The 27,318-nt window shown below is 49.8% G+C and overlaps 3 protein-coding genes across 6 annotated transcripts in view; 1 reads left to right on the top strand and 2 right to left on the bottom strand.

The window, feature by feature from the left end:
• Nucleotides 1-473: 473 nt before the first annotated feature.
• Nucleotides 474-7,572, bottom strand: LSM3 (LSM3 homolog, U6 small nuclear RNA and mRNA degradation associated). Its single transcript, XM_075574619.1, has 4 exons — nucleotides 6,491-7,572; nucleotides 4,594-4,704; nucleotides 4,418-4,513; nucleotides 474-1,441 (listed from the first exon to the last, which is right to left on the bottom strand). The coding sequence occupies exons 1-4, from the start codon at nucleotides 6,509-6,511 to the stop codon at nucleotides 1,361-1,363; spliced, it is 309 nt and encodes a 102-aa protein (XP_075430734.1). The 5' UTR covers nucleotides 6,512-7,572; the 3' UTR covers nucleotides 474-1,360.
• XPC (XPC complex subunit, DNA damage recognition and repair factor) lies at nucleotides 6,696-24,626 on the top strand. 2 transcript variants are annotated; one of them, XM_075574608.1, is made up of 16 exons: nucleotides 6,696-7,765; nucleotides 10,213-10,420; nucleotides 10,973-11,082; nucleotides 11,883-12,003; nucleotides 15,087-15,171; nucleotides 15,666-15,823; nucleotides 16,453-16,573; nucleotides 16,917-17,006; nucleotides 17,213-18,085; nucleotides 19,094-19,254; nucleotides 20,133-20,214; nucleotides 20,767-20,901; nucleotides 21,513-21,682; nucleotides 22,729-22,822; nucleotides 23,463-23,552; nucleotides 23,863-24,626. In XM_075574608.1, exons 1-16 carry the CDS (start codon nucleotides 7,660-7,662, stop codon nucleotides 24,073-24,075), a joined length of 2,817 nt encoding a protein of 938 aa, XP_075430723.1. In that variant the 5' UTR covers nucleotides 6,696-7,659; the 3' UTR covers nucleotides 24,076-24,626. The 2 variants fall into 2 exon arrangements, with proteins under 2 accessions (XP_075430723.1, XP_075430724.1); XM_075574609.1 differs by having other exon boundaries at nucleotides 6,697-7,759.
• The window catches only part of TMEM43 (transmembrane protein 43), a 268,845-nt gene continuing 265,895 nt past the window's right edge, over nucleotides 24,369-27,318 (bottom strand). For all 3 annotated transcript variants that reach the window (XM_075574617.1, XM_075574616.1, XM_075574614.1), the window contains one exon: nucleotides 24,369-25,738. In XM_075574617.1, the coding sequence (XP_075430732.1) occupies nucleotides 25,536-25,738 (203 nt within the window). In that variant the 3' untranslated portion in view covers nucleotides 24,369-25,535. The remainder of the gene's footprint in view (nucleotides 25,739-27,318) is intronic.

Below are 27,318 nucleotides of genomic sequence, written 5' to 3'. Positions count from 1 at the left end.
TACAGTTTAAAATCTCCCCTCTCCCCGCTCCCGAGTGCAAGTGTGCACCATTAGAAGCATATACTGTAGTTTCCTTTTGGCTGGATTTTCAGTATCCTATTCTGGATATTTACAGCAAAACCCAGGACAGTCAGTTACTTCACGAGCGGCTATCCAAGCAACAAGAGCTATGGCGTTTTCCAGTCAGTCCCATTAGCGAAAAATATTGGACACCATATCTAAATATAGAAGCATCATCATTCATGTCACTGTTTGTTAGTGGTTTGACAGATTTTTATCCACATGCAAATGCACTGGCTTTGGCAAGACAATAAAAAGGTGGCAGTAAAGCGAAAACTCCCCCCTCCCCAAAAAAACCCCTATTAAATTGTTCAGCCAACAAGACATTTGAGAGCTTGCTGAAACCACTTGATACAGCATCTACTCTTTGAGCAGACTGCAAAACCGATTTCACAAAAAAACACAGTTGAATAAACTTTCATATTAGGTGTTTAAAGAAGTCCCTTCTTGTCTTTAACATTTCTCATCACATGCTTCTTTGAAAGATCTTGCAATGACAATGGTCATTTTACAGTCACATTCCCGTCACCCCAAGAATCTGTCTGTTTGGGATTTTTTTATATTCAACTAAAAAACAGGACTAGAACTTGCCATTGCTCACGTGGCAACTCCAGCTGTGGATTTTGTCTACTCCACTGGGAAGCACAGAGCAGTTTGCTATGATAACTACAGACTAAATTAGAGTTCAGCAGACACAAAATTAACTGTTTGAGACCCAATACTGTACAGTATGGTGAGGAAATGTATAAAGAACCAACATACTGGAGTGGTGAACTGCACCTTTCCGTTTCTCTCCCTTTCAGCATGAACATGGGTCAAATGTAGACTGTGTTCCTGACAGCTGTATTCTCTTCCAAATACCTTCCTCATAGGGAGGGGGTTGTCAAGTGATGTACACAAGTAAAATACAAACATCAGCACCAGTGATTATTTTAATGGTAAAGGCCAATTTAAAGAAATCATGCCAAATACAGTAAAACCTGTATCCTTCCCTTTAACTGACGCATATCAAATGTAAAACATTCTCTTACCACCTCTTTAACATGACAGATTTCTAAACAATAATCATTAAAATAATGGTGGTAACTGCCAGATTACTACAAATAAAATGCATTTCCCCAGTAGAATTAAAAAAAAAAAAAAAACACAACACCCACACACTACTCCTGTGCAGGGCATTTTTGTTTAGGAGAAAAAAAAATTAATTTGACTCGATAAGCCACGTCCAGTTTGTTTTGAGGTGTCATTAAGACAGGAACTGATCTTTATGTGTCGAAGGCCCCATTCATCCACTGGTGCATCAACCGACTCTTAACGGAGGAGCTACAAGTACCACGCCATCCCCTCTGACGAAAAGCATGGGAATGTTCCGCTTGGTAGACTAAAAAATAAATAAAAAATTATGAGTTTTGCCATGAAGATGGTAAAATAAATACCCCCCAAACAACTTCTGCAATTATACAGAACGGATTTATATTAAAAAAAAAGAAAATAGTATAGTGGTCAGGAATATTTTACATCCTCTTGCAGCTTCTTACAGGCCACAATTGCGTGTGGCAAGTACACATTAACCATGAGAAGTATGTTCAGCTTCATGATTCCTTCAGCGCAATATTTTGACCAGGGAATTGCCTGCACCCTACCTGGATACAGGATATTTTCAAGTGACCCATAATTTGACCCCGCATCATAATGCAACACATATATATATATATATATATGTATATATATATATATATATCTATCAATAAATATAAAAATCCAACTGTCCAGAGTGTTTGTTTTACTTGGGTTAGTAATAATAATAATAATAATAATTATATTTATTTGCAACTGGCTGTCAAAATAAATTCAAGGCTTCAGTCAACTGCACATTGCAGTCCAAGCCAAGGGTGATATGGTGCTCAGTCAATGTGAACTCAGGAAAGTCCTTCCAAGTCTAGCAACAGTATCCAGAAGGCCTTCAGTAAATCGAAGCACAGCTGCAGCAGGACAAGAAATGAAGGATTATCCAGGGTAACTTCCATGAAAGAGAGAATGTATTAAGCTCAAGTGGACCGCTTACAGGAAAGAAAAAACCCTACGTGCTTCGCATCTTCATTTTTTTGTCCTGCTGCAGCTGTGCTCAGTTTCAAACAGACTTTACATGAACTGCAATTTGCAGCTCACACAGCATATCCCAGAAAAAAAAATCCTGCATGGCCAATTAAAAGCACCTGGGCGTTTCAGCCTACACTGCCTCACAATACATGTATGCATTACAGTAGTTAAACTGGCAAAACTCATCCACTGCACAAAATGAAGAGAATATCAAAATACAGCTAAACCCCGTTATAACGCGGTCCTCGGGGTCCACCCCGAGACCACCGCGTTAGTAACGGGGTCGCGCTAATTTTTTTTTAAAAATGGCCGCCGCGCACCTGATCGGGAGGGAGGGAGTTAATTAAATAAATAAATAAAAAAAAAAATTTTAAAAATGGCGCCGATTCATCCCTCCTCCCTCTCCCTCTCAGCCCCCTCCCTCCCTCTCAACTCCCCCCCCCACCCCCTCCCCCCCACCCCCGAGGTATGCCCCTGCAGGGCAGTGCCCCTCTCTGGGTGCAGGAGGGTGGGTTACATGTCAGCCGCACGTTGTACTCACGGTCACAAGTACAACGCTGCAGAGGCTGCAAAATAGAGACGGAGCCCCCAGGAGGAAAGCTGGGACCGGAGCCAGATGCTGCTAGAAGCAAAGCATTCTGGGAGTGGACGGGGCTGCCTCTGTCCAGCCTCATCTGCCCCTCACAGGGAGGGGGGATCCCCCATAGAGACCTGCCCCCCTCACTCCCAGCCAGGGCACAGGGGTGACCCCAAAACAGAGACCTGCCCCCCTCCCTCTCCTTCCCAGCCCCCCTCCCTCTCAGCCCCCCTCCCTCTTCCTCCCAGCCTCCTGGTTTTGCGGTGCGTGGCAACGTGTGTCTGTGTCCTCCCAGCCAGATCTGCTGCTGCTGCTGCTGCAAGAGGGAGGGGGGGGGGGGGGGGTTGGGCTGCTGACATGTGAGTTCTGCTGACATGTGAGGGGGGGGGGGGTGGGCTGCTGACATGTGAGGGGGGGTGGGCTGCTGACATGTGAGGGGGGGTGGGCTGCTGACATGTGAGGGGGGGTGGGCTGCTGACATGTGAGGGGGGGGGCTGCTGACATGTGAGGGGGGGGGGGCTGCTGACATGTGAGTGTATTGTGAGGGCTGTGCGCAGTGTGCGCGCGCGCAGTGTGCGCGCGCGCAGTGTGCGCGCGCGCAGTGTGCGCGCGCGCAGTGTGCGCGCGCGCAGTGTGCGCGCGCGCAGTGTGCGCGCGCGCAGTGTGCGCGCGCGCAGTGTGCGCGCGCGCAGTGTGCGCGCGCGCAGTGTGCGCGCGCAGTGTGCGCGCGCAGTGTGCGCGCGCAGTGTGCGCGCAGCGTGCGGCCAGCGTGCGGCCAGCGTGCGGCCAGCGTGTGGCCAGCGTGTGTGCAGTGAGCAATGAGCAGTGTATGTGCAGTGTGTGCTGTCTGTGTGCAGTGAGTGTGTGCAGTGAGTGTGTGCAGTGAGTGTGTGCAGTGAGTGTGTGCAGTGAGTGTGTGCAGTGAGTGTGTGCAGTGAGTGTGTGCAGTGAGTGTGTGCAGTGAGTGTGTGCAGTGAGTGTGTGCAGTGAGTGTGTGCAGTGAGTGTGTGCAGTGTGTGCAGTGTGTGCAGTGTGTGCAGTGTGTGCAGTGTGTGCAGTGTGTGCAGTGTGTGCAGTGTGTGCAGAAAATTTTTTTTTTTTTTTTTTTTTTTTTTTTAAAAACGGGAGCCACGGGAAAACCGCGTTATAACCGAATCGCGGTATAGCGAGGCGCGTTATAACGGGGTTTAGCTGTAACTGCAACAGTAACACCCCACAGCCTTATACAGCTTGTTCCAATCTCCCAGATACCACACAAGGTTAAAAAACTTCCAGATACCACACAAGGTTAAAAAACTCACGGGGGGAAAATAAATAAAAAATATATATTATTATTGTGTGTGCTTATTTGCATTCACAAGCCTGCAATCGTGGTCCAGGTCTCTCAAAAAGGCGCCAAGCATTAATACACCTTTACGGACTTTCATAGAAAATGAAAGTAAAAACATGTTAATGCTCAACACCCTTTTGTGTCTTCACCCCGATGTCACTGCATATCTTGCCGGTACAAGTATCTGACAATTATAGTGTTTAGGGTTAACTACTTAACATACTTCTGTATATTGCCCATGATGCCAAAAGGAATTGCTTACTAAGAAAGCCCAACATCTCACAAGGGAACAGTTTACTATGTACAGGTGCTATATAGAGAACAGCCAGAATTACTACATGAAATATTACCTTGTAAATCTCTTCATAGGTTTCTTCATCTATCTCTATGGTTGTCACAGTCTCCTCTACATCTCCCAAGATCATGTTTAAGTGCTGATCATAGGCCTGTGCGGAAGGTAACAGTTTTCAATGTCCACTTAAGGTTTAAAAATTGACTTTAGAGAAAGTACAACACCAAAACTTACGTGTAACCTCCCTCGAAGCTCTCTGTCATTTCTCATCTTCACATAAATTCGCTCGTCTAAGCTCAGCCTGATGAGATCCAGGGGCTCTTCCACAGTGTTTGTGGTTTGTTGCTAATTTCAAAGACGACAAAGATTAGAGGTATTTATTTAAAAAAAAAAAATGAATAAATTAAAAAAAATAAAAGTCTCCCATGTTTAGTAAAATTATAAAAATCCCTCCATACCTTGAATTGTTTTTCAAGCAAAATAAATGGCTAACATTACTACTAAAGGCACTTTAACACAAAGCATTATACCCATCAGCATCCAAGATATGTTTTAGAGATCACTGGTCTCCATCACAACTCAGAAATTTAGATGTATGCAATTACCCCAGTCACGGGGCACTGCATCAAGGCCTGAAATTACATAGGTTTCATCCTGCAGTACTGACACTAGGCTCAAGTCACACCAAGGTCCTTATAGTTTTATTTTATTTATAGCTTTTATTGTAACCATGTATTTTTTATAACTCTGTGCCCAGGACATAATTGAAAACGAGAGGTATCTCTCAATGTATTACTTCCTGGTAAAACATTTTTATAAATAAAAAAAATAAAAAATAAAATAGGTATGCATGTACCAAACAAGTCAGTCAAATCTTACTGATGGGCAGGCAGCCACAAACCTCCGAGTGACCTCAGAATGCGCTGGTGCGTCACCCAACCGAAGCAAGTGAAGGCACCCCATGCAGCAACCCCAATGAAGGTCCTACTCCTTCAGTCAGCGCGCCCGCACTGCTGACAGGCGGGGCGCTGACAGACACAGACCGCGATATGCGGTCTATAGGGAGCCGGAGGGGGACGGGAGTGGGAGGGAGGGCCCTGATCGTGGTGCCGTCCACCCCCCCATACACATACATACACACACACACACACACACACACACACACTTTAATAACCCGCAGCTCCTTCCCTGCTCCCCGCCCAAGGCGCCTCCCACCTTGCTCCTTCTCTCCCCTCCTCCCCATTGGCTGACTCGCGTACCACGTGACGCGTCAACACCGAAATTCACAAGATTCTTGCAGCATCGGCTGGCTGACGCGTCAAAGTACGTAGTCAGCCCTGTCGGAAGGAGGCAGCGGGGGCAGGGACCACTCGGGCAAGGGTCTGGTGGTTCGCGGCCGCGCGCCCCACCGGCCGCAGCCTTAGGAGGACTCCATTCAGGGACATGTATTTTCCACAAACGATCCTTGAACTTTTTGCTGGCAGCAAGCCATTACAATTAGTGAACACATAAAAAGTTTTTGCCAGCGGCTTGGTCACATGGCACTAACTTCGCATCGCTGGCGGTTGGACTTCCGATGCCTTGTGATTTGTGGAGCAGGTTCACTTAAAAACAGGATGCGTGGGGTGAATAAATGAAGAATCAAAATGTAGAGATATTGAACTTAGGCTACGCTTATAGTGCCGGCAACGTCAGGCTGCGGTCAATGGAAAAATAAAACAGAGATGACTTCCAGCGATCAAGCCGTTACTATAAGCGCACGTGATGGCGGCAATGCATTTGTTTTGACGAGACTTGGCGTCGCCGTCATCGGCACTATAAGCGCAGCCTTATGAGAGTCAGGGAAACAAACCAGTTTTGATCAAGTTAGGAAAATAATTTTAGTTGTAATAAAAGTAGAATTATTTAAATTTGTTCTGCAGTGGAGGGGGGCACACCCTTTGTCCTATCCCTGAATGCTCTGTGCCACCATCACAGCGGCCCCTCAGGGAGCAGATGGAAGAGAACATCGGGTAACAGTGAGACATGACTAATAAATATCAGGAGGAAACCCCCTCACATCCCGCGGGGAACTCTTATCCTAGAGAACGCAGGCACGGGACATCGCTCTGATTCCCGCTCATTCCCTCACCTGCTCCCCATCGTCCGCCATCTTTAATCCCAGCACACCGGAAACGGACAGTCTCCCGGGGCAACTGCAGCCTCGCGATATTTATGGCCCAGACGTGAAACGCAGCGGCTCAACCAATCAGGTGAGCAGGAAGCTGTATTGTCTTGTTTTTTTTTTCATTTTCAATAAATAAACTTTATTGCGACGCGCAGACAAACAGGACAATAACTGTGGGAAGCATAGCTCTCACATGTAACTATCACTCACGCTGAGGCAGGCTCACTCACATGTAACTCACTGAGACAGCCTCACTCACGTAACTATCACTCATTCTGAGACAGCCTCACTCACATGTAACTATCACTCACTCTGAGACAGCCTCACTCACGTAACTATCACTCATTCTGAGACAGCCTCAATCACATGTAACTATCACTCACTCTGAGACAGCCTCACTCACATGTAACTATCACTAAATGAGACAGCCTCACTCACTCACATGTAACTATCACTCACTCTGAGACAGCCTCACTCACATATAACTATCACTAACTCAGACAGCCTCACATGTGACTATCACTCACTCTGAGACAGCCTCACTCACATGTAACCATCACTCACTCTGAGTAAGCCTCACTCACATGTAACTATCACTCACTCACATGTAACTAGCACTCACTCTGAAGTAGCCTCACTCACATGTAACTCACTCATGCAACTATCACTCACTCTGAGACAGCCTCACTCACATGTAACTATCACTCACTCTGGGACAGCCTCACTCACATGTAACCATCACTCACATGTAACTATCACTCACTCTGGGACAGCCTCACTCACATGTAACCATCACTCACATGTAACCATCACTCACATGTAACTATCACTCACTCTGGGACAGCCTCACTCACATGTAACCATCACTCACATGTAACCATCACTCACATGTAACTATCACTCACTCTGAGACAGCCTCAATCACATGTAACTATCACTCACTCTGAGACAGCCTCACTCACATACTCAGGGTATCGGCTCCCCTGTACCCTCCAGCAATAGGAAATAAAGCAACATTGACCAATCATTCTCACAGGGTACTGCAGAGAAAGGGTTAATGTCTACGAGGGCCGGAAGTGACGCAAGGGGTACTGTTATTGTCGGAGGACTTCCTGTGTGCACATGTCAGAGTGATGGCCAAGCGCAGGGGCTCTGTGTCTGCAAAACCAGGGGGCAAGAAACCGAGGAAGCAGCCGGACAAGAGAGGACAGACCAGGACTGCAGAGCAGGAGGGTGAGTGTGAGGTGCAGAGCCCTGTGCATCACTATTCCTCCCCATGTGAGGTGCAGAGCCCTGTGCATGATTATCCCTCCCAATGTGAGGTACAGAGCCCTGTGCATGATTATCCCTCCCCTGTGAGGCGCTGAGCCCTGTGCATCACTATAACTCCCCATGTGAGGTGCTGAGCCCTGTGCATCATTATCCCCCCCTGTGAGGTGCAGAGCCCTGTGCATCATTATCCCTCCCCATGTGAGGTGCTGAGCCCTGTGCATCATTATCCCGCACCATGTGAGGTGCAGAGCCCTGTGCATCACTATCCCTCACCATGTGAGGTGCAGAGCCCTGTGCATCACTATAACTCCCCATGTGAGGTGCTGAGCCCTGTGCATCATTATCCCTCCCCCTGTGAGGTGCAGAGGCCTGTGCATCATTATCCCTCCCCATGTGAGGTACAGAGCCCTGTGCATCACTATCCCTCCCCATGTGAGGTGCAGAGCCCTGTGCATCATTATCCCTCCCCATGTGAGGTGCAGAGCCCTGTGCATCATTATCCCTCCCCATGTGAGGTGCAGAGCCCTGTGCATCACTATAACTCCCCATGTGAGGTGCAGAGCCCTGTGCATCACTATAACTCCCCATGTGAGGTGCAGAGCCCTGTGCATCATTATCCCTCCCCATGTGAGGTGCAGAGCCCTGTGCATCATTATCCCTCCCCATGTGAGGTGCAGAGCCCTGTGCATCATTATCCCTCCCCATGTGAGGTGCAGAGCCCTGTGCATCACTATAACTCCCCCTGTGAGGTGCAGAGCCCTGTGCATCACTATAACTCCCCATGTGAGATGCAGAGCCCTGTGCATCACTATCCCTCCCATGTGAGGTGCAGAGCCCTGTGCATCATTATCCCTCCCATGTGAGGTGCAGAGCCCTGTGCATCATTATCCCGCCCCATGTGAGGTGCAGAGCCCTGTGCATCATTATCCCTCCACATGTGAGGTGCAGAGCCCTGTGCATCACTATCCCTCCCCACATGAGGTGCAGAGCCCTGTGCATCACTATCCCTCCCCATGTGAGGTGCAGAGCCCTGTGCATCACTATCCCTCCCCACATGAGGTGCAGAGCCCTGTGCATCACTATCCCTCCCCATGTGATGTGCAGAGCCCTGTGCCTCACTATCCCTCCCCACATGAGGTGCAGAGCCCTGTGCATCACTATCCCTCCCCATGTGAGGTGCAGAGCCCTGTGCATCACTATAACTCACCGTGTGATGTGCAGAGCCCTGTGCATCACTATAACTCGCAGTGTGAGGTGCAGAGCCCTGTGCATGATGATGAATAGGGATGTGAACAGGTGTGTAAATGATACAGAGCTAGTTCACACCTGAGAGTCCGTTTTGTAGCTGAGTTTCGCTCTATAATAAGAATAGTCTGTCACTCCTCTCATTCGCTGCATCCCTGGCCTCGCATAGCACGAACGTGGGAGCTCTGCACTTGTGTGTATCAAGGCAAATGTGGAGTACAATGGACGCTAATTGCGCCATTATCATCTTGCGGCTCTATGTCAATGTATCAAGATCTTTGCTCCCTGTTTTGCACTGGCTTACCTTTTAGAGATGGACAATAGGAGGAGTTACATGACGCGCAGGTTATAATGCGATGTCTCCGCGTGTCACTTTTATATCAGGTCTGAGGTGGCGTCAACTTTTGTGGCCGACAAATTTGCATCAAATGTAAAAAAACTCTTTCATGCATTTGCAGCAATGCTTCAAAAGAAACGTCTATGCATACTTTCTTCAAGTTGATGTATGTAGTTCTTTATTTATATTGCGCTTTACAGCAGTAATATACAGTACGTGACATAATATAACACATATTGTGAATAAGCGCTTCAGACATAAAACAATAGGATAAGGGAGTCCCTGTCCCGAAGAGCTTACAATCTAAGGGCTGTTATATACAGCGTGCGTGCCTATGCAAACGCGCGTGCACGTGCCACATGCTTTTCGGAAGTACAGTGTGTGTGTGTGTGTGTGTGTGTGTGTGTGTGTGTGTGTGTGTGTGTGTGTGTGTGTGTGTGTGTGTGTGTGTGTGTGTGTGTGTGTGTGTGTGTAATTTATTATTTATTAAAAAAAAAAACCATTGTTAAAAATAAAAATTTATTAGACTTGTGCAGACACACAAATACATACACATATACATACATTCAGCGCCGGTAGCGGCGCAAAAAGGTGAATTTCCTCATCTTCACCGCTGTCTGTCGGCTCCCCTCTCCCTGCCGTGCGCGCGCGCGGCCCTTATATAGAAAGGCTGACTAACGTCAGCCAACTAAAATTCCGCGCGCACAGCGTAGCACGCGCCCGGCACTATAGAACGTGCCTAAGTGGTAAGTGGGAGAACTTACAGAGACAAAAGGAGGGTCTCCCCTTTTGTTCCCTGCTGCCACACTGCATGGTGTCTTATAATCCTCAGATGTTGGGAAAGACGCGTTTGAAGATGAGAAGCACCCGGCTAAGAAGAGCAAACCCACAGCCCCTGGTGTCAGAAACCCCAAAAAGGCTGTTAAAGCCGCAGGTGAAGCGTCACGTGGAACCACTGCGGGGAGAAAAACCGCCAGAGCGAGAGTGCAGAAGTCAGCGAGCAGGGAGCTGAAAGCAGAGGAGATGGAGAGAGAAATCAGGTGGGTCAGCGCCGTGTGATTTGGGCTTTGTGGGTATTTGGTAAGGAGAACACTTACAGGGGTTGTAAACTTTCCTACACATGGAATGAGAACTGTTACATTCTCTGTCTCTCTCTCCCTGTCTCTCGCCTTGTTCCTGATATTGTATGTCTTCATTTATATAGCGCCAAAAGTTTACTCAGCGCTTCACAAAGAATACAGTACAGGGAATTATAATCAGTGTTCGACAAACCTATACATTTGCACGCCCCGGGCGAGTGGATTTAACATCGTGGCGAGCTCCTATTGGCTCAAGCAGCACACGTGTGGTACTAGGTGGCGAGTAGATTTTTTGGTGATTTGTCGACCACTGATTATAATTATACAATAAGTGCAGCAAAATCAGACAATAGGAAAGGAAATCCCTGCCCCGAAGAGCTTACAATCTAAGAGGTTTCATGGGAAACTTACAGAGACAGTAGCTGAGGGAGTAAGTGATATGGCTTTGTTGTGTCCGGGACACTTTGTAATCTAAAGGATCTTTTTACATTTTTTTATATATGGTTCCCTCAGCGACATGCTGACTCTAGAGGAAAATGCGCCTGGACAAGATGGACCCGTTAAAAAAGGCAGCGACTCTGAGGATGATGAAGAAAGCGAGGAGGAGTGGGAGGAGGTGGAAGGTAACACTATTTTTTGTGGCAGTTAGATTTGTTTTGTTTTTTGGGGGGGGGAGATTTTTATATTATCCAATGCCAGTAATGTTATTGCTCTCTGAGCTGAGAGTTTTAGGTGTAGGAAGGACATACAGTGCTACAGACATCAGTCAGTGCAAAGGGCCCCTGTGAATGTTTATTTTCATAATGGTTTGTGACTTAATCTTATTCTTTATTTGCATTGTATTGAAATTGTTCAGATCAGTGGGGAAAATGTATTCATTGGTATTCTAACCCAGGGGTGTGCAAACTTTTCCCCGTGCGCACCCCTGCCTGACGTCACGCTGCCATGGTAATGTGACGTCACGTGACCCTGCGACGTCATTTGCCGCCGGGCTACCATGACGACGCGTCGCTGGAAGGTAAGCTAAGTGTGTTGTACAGGCCTCGTGCAGTCCCCCGACATTTAATTTAAATGCCTGGGGGGAGAGCGCGGGACCTCTATAGCTGCCGTGCCCCCCAGTTTGCGCACCCCTGTTTTAACCTCCATGTTTGTAATTTATTGACATGTTAGATTTCTCACTACCATTAGGCAGATGAAGCGGTGGGTGAGAGCCTCTTGTGTTCCTGGATTTGGCGGCGTGGGGTGAATAGCACCCCCTCTGCTTCTGATGTTGTTATTTTGGGCTGTGCAGATACCTGTAAAGTCTACCTTCTGATCTGGCCATTCTGCTGTCTTGTCACTTCCGTTCTGTCCCGTTGCATGTGACTGTGCTCGGCCTCTTCTCCACTCCCTGGTTTCTTTGCATCTAATCTCTCAATTTTAGAACTGAACGGGCCAGTGCTGGACATGCTCCAGGCCTCACTCCCCCCAGATCCCGCACTCCCCGCCCAGCCGGTGGAGATAGAAATCGAGACTGCGGAGGCAGCCAGGAAAAGACAGAGGAGGTAAAGTCTCTGTATATACGAGTCCGCTTATGTTCGCCCTGTTACTGTGTAGTTATCCATTCTGTGGGGTCCACACATAATGATGGATCTTATTGTCAAAGTGGATATTGTTCGCAACTAAAAATCTTAGTGCAGGCCCCTCTAGCAATGAACGGTGAAGAAGTGGCGGTGTATACAGGCATACCCCGGTTTAAGGGCATTCACTTTAAGTACACTCGCGAGTAAGGACATATCGCCCAATAGGCAAACGGCAGCTCACGCATGCGTCCGTTGGTACGTCCTGAACAGCAATACCGGCTCCCTACCTGTACCGAAGCTGTGCGCAAGCGGGGACACTATAGAGCCTGTTACAAATGCGTTATTTACATCAGTTATTCACGTACAGTATATGACGATTGCGGTACAGTACATGCATCGATAAGTGGGAAAAAGGTAGTGCTTCACTTTAAGTACATTTTCGCTTTACATACATGCTCCGGTCCCATTGCGTACGTTGCGGGGTATGCTGGTAGTAATGCCAAGTGTTAAATCTCATTTTCCCAAAGTAGTCTTTGTCAGAGCAAAAAAATTATTTTTGATCAGTTTTCTGGGTTTGGGTGCACAAATAACCACGAGTGTAGTACCCATATAAGGAAGAAAGCACAGGCTTACAATTTCAGAACATACGTGTGTGTGTGTGTGTCTCTCTCTGCAGCTGAAGCAGTGTGTCTCTCTCTGCAGCTGAAGCAGTGTGTCTCTCTCTGCAGCTGAAGCAGTGTGTCTCTCTCTGCAGCTGAAGCAGTGTGTGTGTCTCTGCAGCTGAAGCAGTGTGTGTGTCTCTGCAGCTGAAGCAGTGTGTGTGTCTCTGCAGCTGAAGCAGTGTGTGTCAGTGCAGCTGAAGCAGTGTGTGTGTCTCTGCAGCTGAAGCAGTGTGTCTGTACCAGTGTGTGTGATAGTGAATTTGTGCAGTATGGTAAAAAGCACCAGTTGTTGGGATTAGCAGGATCAGCAGCTGTAACCGGCAGTGGGCACTATAAGCAACATCTGTGCTTATAACATATTTACCCCTTCAGACTCTCCTGGTATCTGATAAGAGTCTGCATGATAGCAAGGAGTCTTTAGGCTGTGGGCGGGGCAGAGAGCGAGCACTCTATAGGATGTGGGCGGGGCAGAGAGCGAGCAGTTTATAGGCTGTGGGCGGGGCAGAGAGCGAGCACTCTATAGGATGTGGGCGGGGCAGAGAGCGAGCAGTTTATAGGCTGTGGGCGGGGCAGAGAGCGTGCAGTTAATTAATAGGCTGTGGGCGGGGCAGAGAGCGAGCAGTTTATAGGCTGTGGGCGGGGCAGAGAGCGAGCAGTTTATAGGCTGAGGGCGGGGCAGAGAGCGAGCAGTTTATAGGCTGTGGGCGGGGCACAGAGCGTGCAGTTAATAGGCTGTGGGCGGGGCAGAGAGCGAGCAGTTTATAGGCTGTGGGCGGGGCAGAGAGCGAGCAGTTTATAGGCTGTGGGCGGGGCAGAGAGCGAGCAGTTTATAGGCTCTGGGCGGGGCAGAGAGCGAGCAGTTTATAGGCTGTGGGCGGGGCAGAGAGCGAGCAGTTAATAGGCTGTGGGCGGGGCAGAGAGCGAGCAGTTTATAGGCTGTGGGCGGGGCAGAGAGCAAGCAGTTTATAACTGGGCGGGGTAGAGAGAGCAGTCTATAGGCTGTGGGTGGGGCAGAGAGCGAGCAGTTTATAGGCTGTGGGCGGGGTAGAGAACGAGCAGTTTATAGGCTGTGGGCGGGGCAGAGAGCGAGCAGTTTATAGGCTGTGGGCGGGGCAGAGAGCGAGCAGTTTATAGGCTGTGGGCGGGGCAGAGAGCGAGCAATTTATAGGATGTGGGCGGGGCAGAGAGCGAGCAGTTTATAGGCTGTGGGCGGGGCAGAGAGCGAGCAGTTTATAGGCTGTGGGCGGGGCAGAGAGCGAGCAGTTTATAGGCTGTGGGCGGGGCAGAGAGCGAGCAGTTTATAGGCTGTGGGCGGGGCAGAGAGCAAGCAGTTTATAGGCTGTGGGCGGGGCAGAGCGAGCAGTTTATAAGCTGTGGGCGGGGCAGAGAGCAAGCAGTTTATAGGCTGTGGGCGGGGCAGAGCGAGCAGTTTATAGGGTGTGGGCGGGGCAGAGTGAGCAGTTTATAGGGTGTGGGCGGGGCAGAGTCAGCAGTCTAAAGGCTGCGGGCGGGGCAGAGAGCGAGCAGTTTATAGGCTGTGGGCGGGGCAGAGAGCGAGCAGTTTATAGGCTGAGGGCGGGACAGAGAGCGAGCAGTTTATAGGGTGTGGGAGGGGTAGAGTGCGAGCAATTTATAGGATGTGGGCGGGGCAGAGAGCGAGCAGTTTATAGGCTGTGGGCGGGGCAGAGAGCGAGCAGTTTATAGGCTGTGGGCGGGGCAGAGAGCGAGCAATTTATAGGATGTGGGCGGGGCAGAGAGCGAGCAGTTTATAGGCTGTGGGCGGGGCAGAGAGCGAGCAGTTTATAGGCTGTGGGCGGGGCAGAGAGCGAGCAGTTTATAGGATGTGGGCGGGGCAGAGAGCGAGCAGTTTATAGGCTGTGGGCGGGGCAGAGAGCGAGCAATTTATAGGATGTGGGCGGGGCAGAGAGCGAGCAGTTTATAGGCTGTGGGCGGGGCAGAGAGCGAGCAGTTTATAGGCTGTGGGCGGGGCAGAGAGCGAGCAGTTTATAGGCTGTGGGCGGGGCAGAGCGAGCAGTTTATAGGCTGTGGGCGCGGCAGAGAGCAAGCAGTTTATAGGCTGTGGGCGGGGCAGAGCGAGCAGTTTATAGGCTGTGGGCGGGGCAGAGAGCGAGCAGTTTATAGGCTGTGGGCGGGGCAGAGAGCGAGCAGTTTATAGGCTGTGGGCGGGGCAGAGAGCGAGCAGTTTATAGGCTGTGGGCGGGGCAGAGAGCGAGCAGTTTATAGGCTGTGGGCGGGGCAGAGAGCGAGCAGTTTATAGGCTGTGGGCGGGGCAGAGAGCGAGCAGTTTATAGGCTGTGGGCGGGGCAGAGAGCGAGCAGTTTATAGGCTGTGGGCGGGGCAGAGCGAGCAGTCGATAGAGCTGGCTTTCCCTGTGCTCTGCAGAGAGAAGAGGAAGGCGGAGTTTGAAGCGTACCTGCGCAGGGCGGTGAACCGGTTCAGTAAGGAGCTGCGGGAAGATACACACAAGGTGAGGGGCAGGTCAGTGAGAGGAGAGCCTCATCCACTCACCGTTACAGGGAAGAGGGTCTGGGGAGAGTCACATTGGCCAACACAAACCATGTCCGTGCCCGACGGGATGCTGCAGCTAACAGCACTCTCTCAACCTCTTTGTTGCCAAACGGACCCCACAAGATATTGCATTGAAAAGGGGTTAATGCAAATGAGATATATGGTTGTCTCTCCTTTCAGTATATATGTATTATGAGTGTTTGTATCCTAATAAATAATCCTCTTGTCCTAAAGAGCTCACAATCCTATTTGAAGTACATGGGGAGATGGTCACGGTGTCTTGATGCTTTGAACATGGTCTCCAACTTCATAGGAAGGTGCATTAGGAAGTGTGCAGACAGAAGGGACCTTTCTTGGTGCCAGGCATCGTGACGTCTGTGACACGGTTGTTCTCTCCCCCCCCCCCCCCGCCCCTCTCTCCCCTCCCCCCCCGCCCCTCTCTCCCCTCCCCAGGTTCACTTGCTGTGCTTGCTAGCCAACGGCTTCTATCGCAATAAGACGTGTAACCTGCCCGATCTCCAGGCCGTGGCTCTGTCTTTGGTTCCCGTCAACTTCACCAGGATCCCCGCTGCTCGTGTGGACGTGGTGTATCTGACAAACCTGGTGAAGTGGTATGCCTGTCCCAGAAGTGGACATCCCAGAGGCTTATGTGCCAACAGCTGTGAGCCTTCTGCAGGGTGTTACAATGTTGCCATCTGTATCCAGTTGTTGTGTCACTATCAGGGCATGTCACTAAGGATCTGTGTAACCTCTGAGGTGGACCCGGCTTTTACATTAACCCCAGAAGTGCCTGCATAAAGGAAGAGGGAACCTTTTTAGTGTCGAGCTTTCCCAGTAATTTCATTGGTCGGGAGGGGGAGTGCTACTTGGGGCAGAAAGGGGGATGTTTACAGGCAGGGTCTCCATTAGTTAAGCAGGGTCAATGTCTTAGTGCAGGGGTTCTCAACTCCAGTCCTCAAGACCCTCCAACAGGTCAGGCTTTCAGGATCTCCCTGCTTCAGCACAGGTGGCTTTGTCTTTGACTGAGCCACCTGAAATGAATATGCGGATATCCTTAGGGGGTGGGTCTTGAGGACTGGTGTTGAGAACTCGTGCCTTAGGGCCATGAGTGGTGATGGAGCCTGGACTCCAGGAGCTCCCACCCCCCCAAAAGGCTGCGCACCAGATCTTAGCGAGCTGAGTTAGGAGACATTAATGGACACATGAAACTAAGGTAGTCAGCTGAGTGTCTATTCCCCAGGTTCATGAGAACCTTCACGCTGACCCCGGAACTCTCTCTGGATGAGCTGGAGCCGATGTCGGACACTCTGGAGCGAAGATTTGGGCTCTACAGCGTGAGGGACGAGGATGAGATGGTTCACGTAAGATAATCCTGACTGCTCCTGTGTCCTCTTACTGGGATCTGCAGGATCACACTAGGGTGGAGGGGGCACCGGATATAGATAACTATCTTTTATTTTAATATGCATTATATAAGTAACTTCTATCTTGGTGGGTGTGATCAGTAGTAATGGTGCAGACTGGGGCAATGTACGTACACATATACACACACACACACACACACACACACACACACACTGAGGTGGGAGCATGTTGATAATACCGAACGTTCTATGTAACATTTAGACCAGACGTTCCACACCTCTGACCTATAATTCTCACTGTTTGGAGTACACCCGGCTCACCTTTGTGATCACTCCGCAGGTTTTCCTCATTTTCCTGCGATCCTTGCAGCTCCTTAGCCGCCTGGTGCTGTCCTTGCATCCCATGTCCCTGAAGGAGCCGCCGGCCAAGGTGAGGCGCAGTGTTTGTACGGTGCAATATATTGCCACTCGCATTCGCCGAACGTCTCTACTGGAACTTTGTTTCCTGTATCTATACGGTTAGAGAGCGCGGTCTGGATTCTTATTGTCTGCGCCCCTCTCCAGATTGTGTAGTCTGACTTCTCTCTTTCTCGTAAATACGTCATTTTATTCTATTTTTACGTTGTTTGCTCCCAGACCAAACGCTTGCCCAGAGGAAAGTCCTCCAGTGGAGGCTCAGATGGACCCCGAACATCTAAAAACAAAGGGGAGCCCAAAAGGAGGAAAGGACAGAAGAGGGGGACAGGGGTGAAGCAGGAGGAGAGTGTTATGGGGAAAACCAAAGACAGAGAGGATGAGAAGCCATCGGGCAGCGCCAAATCGGAGAGAAGAGCGGGGAAAAAGAAGAGTGAGGAGGAGACCAAGCCAGGCGCCCGGCCCAAAAACCAGCTCAGGAGGAAGGCGGCTTCCAAAGTGACTTACAAGGAGGAGAGCGGGAGCTGTGACAGCAGCGACTCCGACATCACCTTCACGGACAGCGAGGACTCCGACTCTGACTCAGAGGACACGTCGTTTGAAAGGAAAGGGAAGAGAGCGGTAGGACTGGTCAAACAGGGGGGTGGGAGGGCGGGCAAGGGGACGGCACGGAGTCCCGCAGCCCCCTCCGGGCAACCTAAAGCGAAGCAATCGCCAAGGAATGAGAGCGTCCAGCCCAAGAGGAGGGCCAAGATCATCTCCACAGATGATGAGGAGGTGGAGCTGGTGGCATCACCCAGTGGCACAGACCAGTGGGTGGAGGTGTATTTGGAGGGCGAGGGGAAGTGGGTGAGCGTGGACTGCACCCATGGGACAGTCAGGCAGCCACAGCTGTGCTTCAAGGCGGCCACCAAGCCGGTCACATACGTGGTGGGGATCGACGACAACGGCTGCGTGAAGGATGTGACGCGGAGATATGACGCGGAGTGGATGACGTGCACCCGGAAACGCCGCGTGGATCCTGAGTGGTGGGAGGAGACGCTGGAGCCATATCGGAGCCCCTGCACTGACAGGGAGGAGAGGGAGGACACAGAGGTGTGACCCACAAAATACCCGGTACACCCTATAGTAACCCTTTAAAGGTGCAGTGCCCCCCAGACATTGAAAGAGGGCTCAGTGTAATACCCTTTGAAAACCAATTCCTAGCTGTTTTTAATCTAAAAAAATTGTATTTAAAAAGGCCCAAACCCTGCAGTAGTGTCCACACGGCAACTTCTGCTAATCATTCTCACATACTTCACTGGGCAGCACAGAGCTGTTTCCTGGGCAGACTTCAAAGGGCCTCATCAGAGAAGCCGGCTTATCCTGAGCTTGAAAGATGAGCCTCTTTGCAGTCCGACATCACAAAGTGAGGGGTTTGCCAGTCGTTTACACTGAGGTTCTCTGCTCATTACGTTGGAGTAAATAATAGTTTTAAAAAATCAGTGAGCACAGAAAACACTAGAGCAGGGGGGCTTAACTCCTCTCTTCCCCCCACCCCCCCTCCAAGGCAAGTTTTCAGAGTATCCCAGCTTCAGCACAGCTGGCTCAATCAGTCCCTGCTTCAGCACAGGTGGCTCAGAGGCTGTCTTCGAGCATCTGATTGAGCCACCTGTGCTGAAGCTGGGATATCCTGAACACCTGACCTGTGAGGGGTGGCAGGAGGACTGGAGTTGAGCCCCCCAGCTCTAGAGACGTGTTACACCATATTGTACAATCTTAAAGAATAAACCTGCAGGGGGTGCTGCGCCTTTTCATATTTAACACCTTCACAGCCTCTGACTTTTGTTAACCTCTTTGCTGCCAGAGAGGCCAGCAATTTATTACTGCGATAGCTGTACATGAGCTTCGGAGACCTCACGTGTCTCTTTCTTATGTGTTGCGTAAGCAAACCGATAATGTAATGAATGGAATCCACAAATACTGTTGGAAACAAAGCGTGGTAGTGTTTGGGGGCTTTAATGCAGCTGGAAATACGTGGCAGTGACTCGGTGGCCTGATAACCCTGTCCCTGTGGCGCTGTAAGAATGCAAACTATTTTCTGATGAATTGATGTGTTTGCAGTTTGAGGTCAAGCTGCTGGACCAGCCTCTGCCGACATCGATCACCGAGTATAAGAACCACCCGCTGTACGTTCTGAAGAGGCACCTGCTGAAGTACGAGGCCATCTACCCAGAGAGTGCCGCCACCCTGGGATACTGCCGAGGGGAAGCCGTCTACTCCAGGTACCAAAGCCAAGGGTTGGGCCTAAGGAGCGGATCAGCGCCGACTCTGAAAACAACGACACTCACTCACTCACTGTGAAGCCCGGTTCAAATCCCAGAGTCCGCACCTTGTGACCTAGGGCAAGTCACTTTATCTCCCTGTGCCTCCACCACTAACATTAGACTGTAAGCTCTACAGGGCAGGGATTTGGGCCAGCAAACATTCTATGTTCAGCGCTGCTGGGGAAGACTCCAGCGCACCCCACTAACAGCTGATCGCAGTGTAACCGCGCACCCCACTGACAACTGATCGCAGTGTAACCGCGCACCCCACTGACAACTGATCGCAGTGTAACCGCGCACCCCACTGACAGCTGATCGCAGTGTAACCGCGCACCCCACTGACAACTGATCGCAGTGTAACCGCGCACCCCACTAACAGCTGATCGCAGTGTAACCGCGCACCCCACTGACAGCTGATCGCAGTGTAACCGCGCACCCCACTAACAACTGATCGCAGTGTAACCGCGCACCCCACTGACAGCTTATCGCAGTGTAACCGCGCACCCCACTGACAGCTGATCGCAGTGTAACCGCGCACCCCACTAACAACTGATCGCAGTGTAACCGCACACCCCACTCACAGCTGATCAATGTGTAACCGCCCACCCCACGATAAGCGTCAGTAGGATACACATGGTTCAATCTCCCAGAAATTATGATCAGTGATGCATGATGGGTGTGACCCCAGAGAAGGCTGATTGCCAGAGACCTACAGTATGAGACAACACATCAGGCGATAGGCCTGGGAGGTGTGAAAAACCGGTGACTTGCTGCTGATTCTGCGGGTTTGGATTGATTCCTCCTGGCAGTGGTTGGCATATCTCCTCTCTCTGTAGGTCCTGTGTCCACGTTCTGCACTCCAGGGACACCTGGCTGAAAGAAGCCCGTGTGGTGCGGCTCGGGGAGTTGCCTTATAAGGTAATATACGTAGCGCACTCCTCTGCGGCAGTACGTGGGAAGTTAAACACACCTCACACACCCTCTCTGTCAGAGGAAAGCTCTGCAGTTTTAGCGTCTCTTGCATAAGATGATATGGGCTGATCTAGTCCTTTGTTATGTGGGGCAGTTTATGAACAACGTGAGCAGTGTAGCCCTTTAAGGAATCTGTTCCCTGAGTTCTGCTCACAAACTAATGGGGACATCATCAGAAGTAGCTGGAGCTAATGTCCCGCTGTGCAAAGCAAGAACGGAGCAATGTAACCGGGTCACATGATGGGAGGTGTAGTGTCTTTTCTTTAAGATGTTTGTACAACAGATTGTGGGGTCAATAACCGCCCTTTCCACTGAATACCTCTGGACGTATAGCTAAAGTTTGCTACAGTATAGACGCTGATGTATTGATGCATATGCTAAGTGAGTACGAGTTACAGTTGGGGATTTACTAAACAAGGGTAGGTTAATGCATTGAGGAGTACAGACGGTGTGTGATCTCGTGGTGCTAATCTCTCTCCTGGTCACCTGTCTGCGCAGATGGTAAAAGGACAGTCTAACCGTGCGAGAAAAGCGCGTCTAATGGATCCAGAGAAGAGAGACAGCAACGACCTGGCTGTGTATGGCCTGTGGCAGACGGAGGATTTCCAGCCCCCAGTGGCTGTGGGTGGAAAGGTAAGAGGAGGTGACAGACTGCGTGTCTGTGTGTCTGCGTGTCTGTGTGTGTTACAGTGTATCACGATCAGGACACGGTGTGAGCAGCACAGAAGTGCAGGGTTTCTCAAATTCTACTTGCATGTCTTTGTTCTTTTAATCGGCCTTCAGGCTCCTCTCCCTGACCCCAATCATTCTTCATCATTTCCTGGCCCATAAGAAGAACACATGAAGCCCACACACAATTTAGAAGGGCTTTCTATCTTGAGGGGAGCGATCGAGTTCACTCCAGCTTCATACTGTGGTATCTCAGCCTGTGGGTGACAGACAGTCATGTCTGACACCTGTGCTGAAGCAGGGATATCCCTACCACCTGGCCTGTTGGTGGCTCTTGACAGGAGTTGGCCACTTCCTGCTCTACGCAGCATGGTGCAAAGGAAAGACCGTCCATCCCAGTGAGATGATTTTTGGAACACGTTTTAGTTCATAATACGGATTTGGGAGAAGAAGCAGCTTGGTGGTTACAGGGTTGGCTGCGGAGTTTGAATCTGTGTCTGCTGCTTGTGACCTTGAGCAAGTTTTCTTATTATGCCTCCCAGTGTAAGCTCTTCACACTCCTCTCTGCTCCGCAGGTTCCCCGGAACGAGTTTGGGAACGTGTATCTGTTTCAACCCAGCATGCTGCCCATCGGCTGCGTCCACCTGCAAGTACCCAACTTGCACCGCGTGGCGAGGAAGCTGGACATCGACTGCGTCCACGCGATCACTGGCTTCGACTTTCACTGTGGCTTCTCGCACCCTGTGTAAGACTGCAGCAACCTCTACTACAGCGGTGGCCAACTCCAGTTCTCAAGGGCCACCAACAGGTCAGGTTTTCAGGACATCCCTGCTTCGGCACAGGCGGCTAAATCAGTCCCTGCTCACTCTTTAACTGGGCCACTGATTGAGCCACCTGTGCTGAAGCAGGGATGACCTGTTGGCGACCCTTGAGGACTGGAGTTGGCCTCCCCTGTGCGAGACGCATATAGTACAGGGAAGTGGGAGACGACCGAGTTTTACTAAGCTCCAACAATCTTAAATGACGCGGAAACTGACGCAAAGAGTGCGCATTTTGAAAGGAAAACCTGAGTTGATCTCCCTCGGTTGATTCATTGATGAGGATTAAATTAGCAGCAAGAGTTGTCGTAAAGTACAAAGAGGAACAGACACAAGAAAGCTAGTTGCTTTGATACTGTTCAGTGCACCAGCCACGCAGTGTCGCTTTATAATCTCATGGATTTATGGCACTTGTTGGGCGAGAGAGGATTGTTTTAGTGCTGCCTATTTACAGAAGTGAGAATGTGACAAATTTGGGGATGCATGGGAATAAAAATATTCACTGAAAGGGTAGTGGGTGCACTGCACAGCCTCCCAGCAGTATTGGCAACAGAATGCTGTTGGGACACAAGGGAAGGCTTCTGACAGGATGTTTCCACGTAAACTTTACGGGTGAATAAAACATTCTGGGGGTTTATTAATTAAACTGTGATAGTGTCGATCGTGGGTGCTGATCGCAGGTAAACGCCTTTTTACTTCAGTGGGTGTTTCCGCGTGATAGCATCCCGATTTGGTACTATTGCAGTTTAAGAAATGACTCCCTGACTGGTGACAATTTCATTGCAGGAGCCAACCCATAGTATTCTCTGGGGCACCTGTTACAGAAACTGTTAGCCTTGGAATGCAGAGACTGAAAGTGTTTTACTTGGGTAATGTTGTATATATATTTAATAGAAGTGTTCCCCCGGGCTGGGGTCTTGGTTCTCTTCCTTGTCTGTGACCCGGCTTCGTGTGTCTTGTCTTCCTTTTCCAGAACGGAAGGTTACATAGTCTGTGAGGAGCACAAGGACATCCTGTTGACTGCCTGGGAGAATGAACAGGCAGATATCGAGCAAAAGCAGAAGGAGGCGAGTATCTGTTACCAGGGGGGCGCAAATTTTTTTCCCTGCGCCCCCCTGCCGGCTGTCCTCTCACTCCCGCGCCCCCCCCAACCCCAACTTACCCTCGCACCGGCGTAATGACGTCACGTTGCCATAGCAACGTGACGTCACATGACCTCGCAGCGTCATTTTGACGCCGCGTTGCCATGGCGACGCCGGGAGGAAGCCGCCGGAGCCACGGGTAAGTATGGTTTACAGAGGCCCTGCAGCTCCCCCGGCACTTAATTTAAGTGCCTTCGGGAAGCGCGCGGGGCCTCTGTAAACCCCGCGCCCCCCGTCGGCAGTCTCGCGCCCCCCCTGGGGGTCGCGCCCCACAGATTGCGCACCGCTGTGTTACACTCTCTCATTCGCTGCCAGTTGTGCAACTGTGCAAGATCCTACTGTAATTCATCGCTATATACCCCACGCCAAGTTGCCGTGTGGGGTAGTTCTAAGTGCATAGTACCTACCAGGGATCCGCCATTAGATATATTTATTTACGTACCCCTTATGGTTGCTGAACCTCCTGTTAGGAATCACTGGTATAAAGGACGGTCTGTCCCATAAAAGGTATCCAGCTGCTTCCTGTCCCATTGCGTCACTGTCGCGGTCCCTCACTGTGTTATAGAAACGGGAGAAGCGAGCGCTGGGAAACTGGAAGCTGCTGGTGAAGGGGCTGATCATCAGAGAGAGGCTGCAGCAGCGCTACGGAAACAAGGTGAGGCACGTAGAACGCATGCGCGGTGCCAGGGGGCCTGTCCATCAGCAAAACGACTGAAAAGACACCATGTAGGAAGCAGCAAATCAATATAAAAGCACCGATACCAACAGCTGATCCGGCCCGTGCCCTAGTCGTGTTCCTGGCATGCTAACCTTGAAGCAGTGACCGCTGCTTGCGCACCATATACATGTTTTATTAAACTTCTGTTGCATTGACGGCCCGGCTTGTATTAGGGGTAAAGATTGCAATTGCCTTAAGTGGCATTACATGGGTTGAGTGTCCTTTTTTTCCCCCCCTCTCGCTACAGGAGTCAGAGCGGCCTGAGCTGGTCGCCGGGGAGGGAGGATTCTCTTCCGATGATGAGGAAAAGCCGATGGCGGAGACCCCAGCACAGGATGCCGCGGTGTCCTGGCCCCAAAACCGGCAGACGCAGGAGACCCCAGGAGGAAAAGCCAAACGGAAGAGCAAGCGGGAGCAAAAAGGAGAAGAGACGTACTTATTCCCCTTCGAGAAGAAGTGACAGCCAGGGGATGGGGGACTGGGGTCGTAGGAAACCAGGACACTGCTGGATTCAGTCACTTCCCTGTTAGAGGGGTCCCCAGAGCAAGCGACATCTAAGTGCCCTGTACACGTCTTCCAATCAGTGACAGACACTGAAATAATATTATGCAGTGCTGCAAACCCCAGGGTGTTTTCCTACAGTGCGAGGGTCTGTCTTCTTAAAGCATTTTGTTAAAAAAAAAAAAAAAAGATAAAAAGTCAAGTTTGTATACTAATTTTTTTCATTGCAAATAATAAACTGATTTACAAAGATTGGAAGGGATCTACAGACCGTTCTGTTTTATTAAGCAGAAGAAAATGTTTTACAACGACAAACGTTTCAAGTGAGAGTAATTCCAAGCGGTCCTGAGCACAAAGCAGCATATACCGAACGGGAGAAACAAACAGCATTATGTTTGCAATCCTAACCCCTCCACCTGTAGTGTCGTGTACAGCTAGTGACCAGCGCTGCAGTGTCATTGGTCCCGGCCGTTATTGATCGTAGGACACATTTAGCCGTGATTGGTAGAACGTTCCACAGTCTCACACAAACCTGCAGGATTCCAAATAGGACCAATTGGATACGTTAAGAATCACACATGGCGGAGCGGAAGGAAGCAGAGTGTGAGGCAGCGAGGGGGTGTCAGGTTTAAATCCCCAGTTCCTTAATACTGATCTTCCCAAGTACACCGTGTTGTTACCGTCTGAACAAGACTTCTCTCTCATTTCATGTTTGTGCTAGAAGCGATTATCGGTCTGTAAATGCTTTTCCTTTATCCTAACAAATGTTTAACAGTACAATTTATTCTTCATTCCCTCTCGCCCTGTAAAGCAGAGTATACCTTTAAACTGACATTTTGATGTTGGGATTATTGCTATTTTCCTTCCAGTTCGTGGAAGTTGTCATATACAGACCATATTATTAAGGTGATACAGACCATATTATTAAGGTGAACACATGCACGCACACACATCAGAGGTGGCTGCATAGATACCCAGCCCCTCAAACTGCTTTTCCTGCAGCTTTTTGTAAACACCCCCAGGAGTGCAAAGGTAGAAATGTCCCTCATGTTTTAATGTATCTGGCAGTTTGAACGTATTACTCGGGGGGAACGCTCCGATTCTGCCAATCTTGGTTGAATTTGTGAGCGAATCTTTAACGGTGACATCTTTGGGACAGATCTGAGCTAGAAACACGTTGCTATAATGTCACTACCAGGAATAGAGAGGGAGAGGATGGGTGACCATTGCATATGTAATGAGCTGTTTGTTTTTCTTACCCCGAGTGCCTTATTACTATAAATCCCAGCCCTGCCAGTACATTATCCCCAAACCTCTCTGTTGCCCCCTCTTTATCAGCAACGCCACCTTTTTGTTTCCTGTGCGGCTGCAGGACTTCTGGCCCGAAGGGGCATTACAAATTCACCGCAAGACGTGTTCTTATTGGTATTTCTTGGATAAAACGTGGGATCTGGCGATCACAATAATGCCGACGGAGGCAGCACCCAGGAGCAGCGCCACGACGGGTCGGTACAGGAGCCACCCCGCGGAGATGGTCAGCAGGGAGAGGGAGGTGGACACGCACAGGGCGAAGATCTTCAAGCCGAGACTAACGAGGTCTCTGACCACAGGAAACCAGTCAACTGAGGAGACAGTGACAAGGTGACACTCAGACAATGCAGTGAGATAGCTGCCGTGTTCCTATGTAATTAGTGTATCCAAGCACTACTTAATCTTAGGCTGCGCTTATAGTGCCGGCGACGGCGAGGCAAAAAAATGTATTGCCGCCATCGCGTGCGCTTATAGTAAGCGCAACGCGAATTTCTGAAGCTGGTCAAATTTGATTTTTCAGAGGCTGTCGCCACATGTGACAGCCTCTGAACCAATCAAAGACATGGTCGTCGGAAAGCAAAATACAACTTTCGCTAGCGGCAACAGGTGACGTCATCCGTCGTCCGCACTATAAGCGCAGCCTTACAATGACTCACTGAGTTTTTGTTTAGATCAAAGTTGAACAGACTGACACCTCACCCCGATTAATAAATGATTTTGCGGATTAAACCATCAGACTTTGGAATGCAGGAACGTGCCCATCCTGTAACCAAAGGCCCAGGCGTCCGAAGGCCATTTAATGTAACGTTAACCTCAGTTACCTTAATGGTAAAGCTGTATTCACTAAAGAAAGTAAGGTAAATATTATGTTAATGTCACTCTAAAAGCCTCGCGTTATAGAACAGACGTTCGGGAATAGGATATGCAAAACGAGCCACTAGCATAAGAATGCCCTAATCATGAATCCCTGTTAAATAATGTAACATTAAGTCACAAACCCGGCGGTACTCCCACCCGGGCGCTGAAATAAAGAATTTCTGTTTTTCTTGCCCTAAAATCAGTGTCCGAATGGGAGTACTGACCGGTTTAGGTATATCCTAAATAACCGTAATATTTCCCTCGACTTCAATAGCCCTATTCCAGAGTCTGGCTAGGAGTATTATTAAGACAAAGACAGTCACATTATGTGGACATTTCAAGATATCCCTGCTTCAGCACAGATGGAGCAGTCTCCTAAAAACCTGACCTGTTGGGGAGGGTCTAGAGGCCTGGAGTTGAGCCGCTACCCCTATGGTAATGAGATGTTGATTTTGCGGCTAGGCCATAAAACTAAGGACAAATAACGCCCGGTCCTGATTTAGGTTTCGCTGCGTTATTTTACAGGATTTTATGAGTCTGGGCCAAAGCATGGAAAAACCAAATCATACAACACTCACAGGATGCAGTAAAGGAGCAGAGAAGCACAACGTCAAGCGAAAATACATGTGCTCAACAAACCCCTTAAATAGAAACAAGCGATAAAACCAGATCTCAACGCCATCAAGTCTCCAATTAAATGTAATCCTGTATAAAGCGCCCGCTCTGTATAAAGCGCCCGCTCTGTATAAAGCGCCCGCTCTGTATAAAGCGCCCGCTCTGTATAAAGCGCCTCTTCTGCAAATCTCAGTTCAGTTTTTTAAATACAGGATTGAAGCAGGGCGCCTGCGGTGACGAACCCCCATTCATTTCAGCCCCAGGGACCCTGGAGATAGTTACCTCCGAATGGGGGTGCTGCTATCTCTCTGCTTTTTAAAGCCCCCGATCACATGAGCCAATAGGAGCTGCTCTGGGGGACGTCACGGCTTCCTATTGGTCTGCTCTATTATGTGAACCCTGGCGTAGCTACCGACAC

This window comes from Ascaphus truei, chromosome 17, assembly GCF_040206685.1.
Source record: "Ascaphus truei isolate aAscTru1 chromosome 17, aAscTru1.hap1, whole genome shotgun sequence".
In the NCBI taxonomy this organism is placed as follows: domain Eukaryota; kingdom Metazoa; phylum Chordata; class Amphibia; order Anura; family Ascaphidae; genus Ascaphus; species Ascaphus truei.
The sequence above is the reverse complement of the archived record's forward strand: the minus strand, read 5'-3'. Positions and strand labels throughout refer to the sequence as shown.

Coding starts and splice junctions, on each gene's coding strand:
- LSM3 (XM_075574619.1), bottom strand. CDS start 6,511: ATGGCGGACGATGGGGAGCAG. Junction 4,705..6,490: donor TGGCGGACGATGGGGAGCAG/GTGAGGGAATGA, acceptor CTTTGAAATTAG/CAACAAACCACAAACACTGT. Junction 1,442..4,417: donor CCTATGAAGAGATTTACAAG/GTAATATTTCAT, acceptor TTTATTTTTTAG/TCTACCAAGCGGAACATTCC.
- XPC (XM_075574608.1), top strand. CDS start 7,660: ATGGCCAAGCGCAGGGGCTCTGTGTCTGCAAAACCAGGGGGCAAGAAA. Junction 7,766..10,212: donor TGCAGAGCAGGAGGGTGAGT/GTGAGGTGCAGA, acceptor TATAATCCTCAG/ATGTTGGGAAAGACGCGTTT. Junction 20,902..21,512: donor CAGTGGCTGTGGGTGGAAAG/GTAAGAGGAGGT, acceptor TCTGCTCCGCAG/GTTCCCCGGAACGAGTTTGG.